Source organism: Arachis stenosperma, chromosome 9, assembly GCF_014773155.1.
Source record: "Arachis stenosperma cultivar V10309 chromosome 9, arast.V10309.gnm1.PFL2, whole genome shotgun sequence".
Taxonomy (NCBI): Eukaryota; Viridiplantae; Streptophyta; class Magnoliopsida; order Fabales; family Fabaceae; genus Arachis; species Arachis stenosperma.
The window spans coordinates 80639940-80647681 of record NC_080385.1 but is presented as its reverse complement, the minus strand read 5'-3'; the positions used below and the strand labels follow the sequence as shown (position 1 = coordinate 80647681).

General features: G+C 43.0%; 1 protein-coding gene across 1 annotated transcript; it reads left to right on the top strand.

The window, feature by feature from the left end:
- Positions 1 to 396, top strand: LOC130949645 (uncharacterized). Its single transcript, XM_057878307.1, has one exon. It carries the CDS (start codon positions 1 to 3, stop codon positions 394 to 396), a length of 396 nt encoding a protein of 131 aa, XP_057734290.1.
- The last annotated feature ends 7346 nt before the right edge of the window (positions 397 to 7742 follow it).

The following is a 7742-nucleotide window of genomic DNA, read 5'->3' as shown; positions in this document are numbered from 1 at the left end:
ATGGACATCACCAAGGCGGGTATAAACAGGAAATTACAACTACAGGAGCTTGAATGCCTTAGAATGGAGGCATATGAGAATGCTCGGATTTACAAGGAGAAGACTAAAGTATTTCATGATCACCATATCCGGAAGAAGGATTTTCAAGAAGGTGACGAAGCTCTCCTCTACAACTCGGGGCTCAGATTCATGCCTAGAAAGCTCCGTTCAAGATGGGAAGGACCCTTCAAGGTGAAGGAGGTAAAGCTCTATTGTGTGGTAGAACTATTTGACCCTAAAAGTGAGGCAACTTTCAAGGTAAATGGCCATAGAGTGAAGAAATACCATGGCAATAAATCACCAAGGAAAGTGGAGGTGCTTCTACTTGAGGATGCACCAAAAGGAAAGGAAGCTTAAGCTCATGATCGTCCAACTTAAGGACGTTAAAGAAAAGTGTTAGGTGGGAGACACCGCACCATGGTAAGATCTTCCTTGTGTATACTCTCTTACTTCTAGCTTTGGATTCTTTGTGAATTTTGTGTTTCTTGATGTTGTGAGTTTGTCTAGATATGCTAGCTTTTGTTGATTTTGTTAGAGTGTTGTGGTATTCATTAAGATTTCATTAATCTTGGCAAATTTTGTTAAATTGGTTGTGTTGAAGAAAATGCTTCATTTTGAATATTGTATGAATTTGTGAGTGTTTTCATGACCTATCTAGCTGAATGAATTCCAAGAATGTGTTAAAATGCCTTTTTCTATGTTGTAAACAAAAAAAAAAGTGGTCACCCAAGCGCAAGCGTTGGCGACGCGTACGCGCCGATATGTCTACGCCACTCCTGGTACATTAACCTGAGAGTTGTGCGGGACCTGGGCGAAAACTGTGTTGGGAGCACAAGGGCTGCCCACGCGTACGTGTCATTGACGCCTACGCGTCCCTAAATTTTTGGCCCACCCATGCGTGCGCGTCGATTGCGCTGCTGCAACTCTCCATACATTTTCCCAAGTGTTACGCTAACGCGCGAACACTATGCTGGGAGCGTGAGTCTTACCCACACGTACGTGCAAGTCACGTGTACGCGTCGTTTTGCTCTCCTACTCATCCACGCGTGTGTGCCCAAGACGCATACGCATAGATATCCCTGCAGCCAATTCTTGATACTTGAACCCGAGAGTTGTGCGAAGTTCATGCTGCCACTGTGCGAAACGCGCAATTGCTTCCACGCGTGCGCGTCCATCGACGCGTATGAATCCCTTCCTCATCTCTTGCCCATGCGTGCGTATGGGTGACGCTCACGCGTCCCTTCTCTTTCTCACCCATCCACGTGTACGCGTGGACTGCGCGCACGCGCCGATTGCATGACACAATTAAAGCACCAGCGCACATTGTTTTCTTTTCCTTTGTCATTCTTCTTCCTCCATTCCTTCCCCTTTCTTTTTCATCCTCTCTCACCACCTATCTTCGCACACAACCACCGCTGACTTCAACCACCGGTGACCACTAGTGCACGAAATTGTGATCACTACTTTTCACAACTCAAATAATCCCTAGTAATGGCCCCAAAGACTTGGTGCTCAATACCATGGCATAAACACAACTTCGCACAACTAACCAGCAAGTGCACTGGGTCGTCCAAGTAATAAACCTTACACGAGTAAGGGTCGATCCCACGGAGATTGTTGGCATGAAGCAAGCTATGGTCACCTTGTAAATCTTAGTCTGGCAGACACAAATGGTTATAGGTGAAATATGAATAAAACATAAAGATAAGGATAGAGACACTTATGTATATCATTGGTGAGAGCTTCAGATAAGCGTATGAAGATGCTTTGTCCCTTCCGTCTCTCTGCTTTCCTACTGTCTTCTTCCAATCCTTCTTACTCCTTTCCATGGCAAGCTGTATGCAAGGGTTTCACCGTTGTCAGTGGCTACCTTCCATTCTCTCAGTGGAAATGTTCAACGCACCCTGTCACGGCACGGCTATCCATCTGTCGGTTCTCAATCAGGCCGGAATAGAATCCAGTGATTCTTTTGCGTCTGTCACTAACGCCCCGCCTTCAGGAGTTTGAAGCTCGTCACAGTCATTCAATCATTGAATCCTACTCAGAATACCACAGACAAGGTTTAGACCTTCCGGATTCTCTTGAATGCCGCCATCAGTTCTAGCTTATACCACGAAGATTCCGGTTAAAGAATCCAAGAGATATCCACCCAATCTAAGGTAGAACGGAGGTGGTTGTCAGTCACACGTTCATAGGTGAGAATGATGATGAGTGTCACGGATCATCACATTCATCAAGTTGAAGAACAAGTGATATCTTGGAACAAGAACAAGCGGAATTGAATAGAAGAACAATAGTAATTGCATTAATACTCGAGGTACAGCAGAGCTCCACACCTTAATCTATGGTGTGTAGAAACTCCACCGTTGAAAATACATAAGAACAAGGTCTAGGCATGGCCGTGAGGCCAGCCTCTCAAAGAGGGTTCAATCATTAAAACATGATCAAAAGATTCCCAAAAATACAATAGCAAAAGGTCCTATTTATAGGGAACTAGTAGCTTAAGAATTACAAAGCTGAGTAAATGACATAAAAATCCACTTCCGGGCCCACTTGGTGTGTGCTTGGGCTGAGCATTGAAGCATTTTCGTGTAGAGACTTCTCTTGGAGTTAAACGCCAGCTTTTGTGCCAGTTTGGGCGTTTAACTCCCACTTAGGTGCCAGTTCCGGCGTTTAACGCTGGGAATTCTGAAGGTGACTTTGAACGCCGGTTTGGACCATCAAATCTTGGGCAAAGTATGGACTATCATATATTGCTGGAAAGCCCAGGATGTCTACTTTCCAACGCCGTTGAGAGCGCGCCAATTGGGCTTCTGTAGCTCCAGAAAATCCACTTTGAGTGCAGGGAGGTCAGAATCCAACAGCATCTGCAGTCCTTTTCAGTCTCTGAATCAGATTTTTGCTCAGGTCCCTCAATTTCAGCCAGAAAATACTTGAAATCACAGAAAAACACACAAACTCATAGTAAAGTCCAAAAAAGTGAATTTTAACTAAAAACTAATAAAAATATACTAAAAACTCAACCAAATATACTAAAAACACACTAAAAACAATGCCAAAAAGCGTACAAATTATCCGCTCATCACAACACCAAACTTAAATTTTTGCTTGTCCTCAAGCAACTGAAAATCAAATAAGATAAAAAGAAGAGAATATACTATAGACTCCAAATTATCAATGAAACTTAGCTCCAAATTAGATGAGCGGGACTAGTAGCTTTTTGCCTCCGAACAGTTTTGGCATCTCACTTTATCCTTTGAAATTCAGAATGATTGGCTTCCTTAGGAACTCAGAATCCAGATAGTGTTATTGATTCTCCTAGTTAAATATGATGATTCTTGAACACAGCTACTTATTGAGTCTTGGCCGTGGCCAAAATCACTCTGTCTTCCAGTATTACCACCGGATACATACATGCCACAGACACATAATTGGGTGAACCTTTTCAGATTGTGACTCAGCTTTGCTAAAGTCCCCAATTAGAGGTGTCCAGGGTTCTTAAGCACACTCTTTTTGCCTTGGATCACAACTTTATTTCTTTCTTTTTCTTTTCTTTTTCTTTCTCCCCTTTTTTTTCTCTTTCGTTTTTCTCCTTCTTTTTTTTTGTATTCACTGCTTTTTCTTGCTTCAAGAATCATTTTTATGATTTTTTAGATCCTCAGTAACATGTCTCCTTTTTCATCATTCTTTCAAGAGCCAACATTCATGAACCACAAATTCAAAAGACATATGCACTGTTCAAGCATACATTTAGAAAACAAAAAGTATTGCCACCACATCAAACTAATTAAGCTAGTTTTAAAGATGAATTCGAAATCCTGTACTTCTTGTTCTTTTGTGATTAAAAACAGTTTTCATTTAAGAAAGGTGATGGATTCATAGGACATTCATAACTTTAAGGCATAGACGCTAAGACACTAATGATCATAAGACACAAACATGGACAAACATAAGCATAAAAATTTAAAAAACAAGAAAATAAAGAACAAGGAGATTAAAGAACGGGTCCACCTTAGTGATGGCGGCTTGTTCTTCCTCTTGAAGGTCTTATGGAGTGCTTGAGCTCCTCAATGTCTCTTCCTTGCCTGTGTTGCTCCTCTCTCATGATTCTTTGATCTTCTCTAATTTCATGGAGGAGGATGGAATGTTCTTGGTGCTCCACCCTTAGTTGTCCCATGTTGGAACTCAATTCTCCTAGGGAGGTATTTAGTTGCTCCCAATAGTTTTGTGGAGGAAAGTGCATCCCTTGAGGTATCTCAGGGATCTCATGATGAGAGGGGTCTCTTGTTTGCTCCATCCTTTTCTTAGTGATGGGCTTGTCCTCATCAATGAGGATGTCTCCTTCTATGTCAACTCCTACTAAATAACAGAGGTGACAAATGAGATGAGGAAAGGCTAACCTTGCTAAGGTAGAGGACTTGTCCGCCACCTTATAGAGTTCTTGGGCTATAACCTCATGAACTTCTACTTCTTCTCCAATCATGATGCTATGTATCATGATGGCCCGGTCTAGAGTAACTTCGGACCGGTTGCTAGTGGGAATGATTGAGCGTTGGATAAACTCCAACCATCCTCTAGCCACGGGCTTGAGGTCATGCCTTCTTAATTGAACCGGCTTCCCTCTTGAATCTCTCTTCCATTGGGCGCCCTCTTCACAAATGTCAGTGAGGACTTGGTCCAACCTTTGATCAAAGTTGACCCTTCTTGTGTAAGGATGTTCATCTCCTTGCATCATGGGCAAGTTGAATGCTAACCTCACATTTTCCGGACTAAAATCTAAGTATTTCCCCCGAACCATTGTAAGCCAATTCTGTGGGTTCGGGTTCACACTTTGATCATGGCTCTTGGTGATCCATGCATTGGCATAGAACTCTTGAACCATTAAGATTCCGACTTGTTGAATGGGGTTGGTGAGAACTTCCCAACCTCTTCTTCGAATCTCATGTCGGATCTCCGGATATTCACTCTTTTTGAGTTTGAAAGGGACCTCGGGGATCACCTTCTTCAAGGCCACAACTTCATAGAAGTGGTCTTGATGCACCCTTGAGATGAATCTCTCCATCTCCCATGACTCGGAGGTGGAAGCTTTTGCCTTCCCTTTCCTCTTTCTAGAGGTTTCTCCGGCCTTGGATGCCATAAATGGTTATGGAAAAACGAAAAGCAACGCTTTACCACACCAAACTTAAAAGGTTTGCTCGTCCTCGAGCAAAAGAAGAAAGAAGAGAGTAGAAGAAGAAGAAATAGAGGAGATGGAGATTGCTTTGTGTTTCGGCCAAAGGGGAAAGAAGTAGTGTTTAGGGTGTGTGAAAATGAAGGAGTGAAGATGGGTTTATATAGGGGTGAGGGGAGGGGTAGGGTTCGGCCATTATGGGTGGGTTTGGGAGGGAAAGTGGTTTGAATTTGAATGGTGAGGTAGGTGGGGTTTTATGAAGGATGGATGTGAGTGGTGAAGAGAAAGATGGGATTTGATAGGTGAAGGGCTTTTGGGGAAGAGGTGTTGAGGTGATTGGTGAATGGGTGAAGAAGAATAGAGAGGGTGGTGGGGTAGGTGGGGGTCTTGTGGGGTCCACAGATCCTGAGGTGTCAAGGAAAAGTCATCCCTGCACCAAATGGCATGCAAAAATGCGTTTTGAGCTAATTCTGGCGTTAAACACCGGGCTGGTGCCCATTTCTGGCGTTTAACGCCAGGTTCTTGCCCTTTCCTGGCGTTTAACGCCAGTCTGGTGCCCCTTTCTGGCGTTAAACGCCCAGAATGGTGCCAGACTGGGCGTTAAACGCCCACCTGCTAGCCTTAATGGCGTTTAAACGCCAGTAGGTTCTTCCTCCAGGGTGTGCTATTTTTCTTCCTGTTTTTCATTCTGTTTTTGCTTTTTCAATTGATTTTGTGACTTCTCATGATCATTAACCTACAGAAAACATAAAATAACAAAAGAAAATAGATAAGATATAACATTGGGTTGCCTCCCAACAAGCGCTTCTTTAATGTCAGTAGCTTGACAGAGGGCTCTCATAGAGCCTCGTAGATACTTAGAGCAATGTTGGAACCTCCCAACACCAAACTTAGAGTTTGAATGTGGGGGTTCAACACCAAACTTAGAGTTTGGTTGTGGCCTCCCAACACCAAACTTAGAGTTTGACTGTGGGGGCTCTGTTTGACTCTGCTTTGAGAGAAGCTCTTCATGCTTCCTCTCCATGGTGACAGAGGGGTATCCTTGAGCCTTAAATACAAAGGATTCTTCATTCACTTGAATGATCAGTTCACCTCTATCAACATCAATCACAACCTTAGCTGTGGCTAGGAAGGGTCTGCCAAGGATGATGGATTCATCCATGCACTTCCCAGTCTCTAGGACTATAAAATCAGCAGGGATGTAATGGTCTTCAACTTTTACCAGAACATCCTCTACAAGTCCATAGGCTTGTTTCTTTGAATTGTCTGCCATCTCTAGTGAGATTCTTGCAGCTTGTACCTCAGAGATCCCTAGCTTCTCCATTACAGAGAGAGGCATGAGGTTTACACTTGACCCTAAGTCACACAGAGCCTTCTTGAAGGTCATGGTGCCTATGGTACAAGGTATTGAAAACTTCCCAGGATCTTGTTTCTTTTGAGGTAATTTCTGCCTAGACAAGTCATCCAGTTCTTTGGTGAGCAAAGGAGGTTTGTTCTCCCAAGTCTCATTTTCAAATAACTTGTCATTTAGCTTCATGATTGCTCCAAGATATTTAGCAACTTGCTCTTCAGTGACATACTCATCCTCTTCAGAGGAAGAATACTCATCAGAGCTCATGAATGTCAGAAGTAAATTCATTGGAATCTCTATGGTCTCATTTTGAGCCTCAGATTCCCATGGTTCCTCATTAGGGAACTCATTGGAGGTCAGTGCACGTCCATTGAGGCCTCCCTCAGTGGCGTTCACTGCTTCTTCCTCCTCTCCAAATTTGGCCATGTTGATGGCCTTGCACTCTCCTTTTGGATTTTCTTCTGTATTGCTTGGAAGAGTACTAGGAGGGAGTTCAGTAACTTTCTTACTCAGCTGTCCCACTTGTGCCTCCAAGTTTCTAATGGAGGACCTTGTTTTAGTCATGAAACTTTGAGTGGTTTTGATTAGATCAGAGACCATGGTTGCTAAGTCAGAGTGGTTCTGCTTAGAATTCTCTGTCTGTTGCTGAGAAGATGATGGAAAAGGCTTGCTATTGCTAAACCTGTTTCTTCCACCATTGTTGTTGAAACCTTGTTGAGGTCTCTGTTGATCCTTCCATGAGAAATTTGGATGATTTCTCCATGAAGAATTATAGGTGTTTCCATAGGGTTCTCCTAGGTAATTCACCTCTTCCATTGAAGGGTTCTCAGGATCATAAGCTTCTTCTTCAGATGAAGCATCCTTAGTACTGCCTGGTGCATATTGCATTCCAGACAGACTTTGAGAAATCAAATTGACTTGCTGAGTCAATATTTTATTCTGAGCCAATATGGCATTCAGAGTATCAATCTCAAGAACTCCTTTCTTCTGACTTGTCCCATTGTTCACAGGATTCCTTTCAGAAGTGTACATGAATTGGTTATTTGCAACCATTTCAATTAGCTCTTGAGCCTCTGTAGGCGTCTTCTTCAGATGAAGAGATCCTCCAGCAGAGCTATCCAAAGACATCTTGGATAGTTCAGACAGACCATCATAGAAAATTCCTATGATGCTCCATTCAGA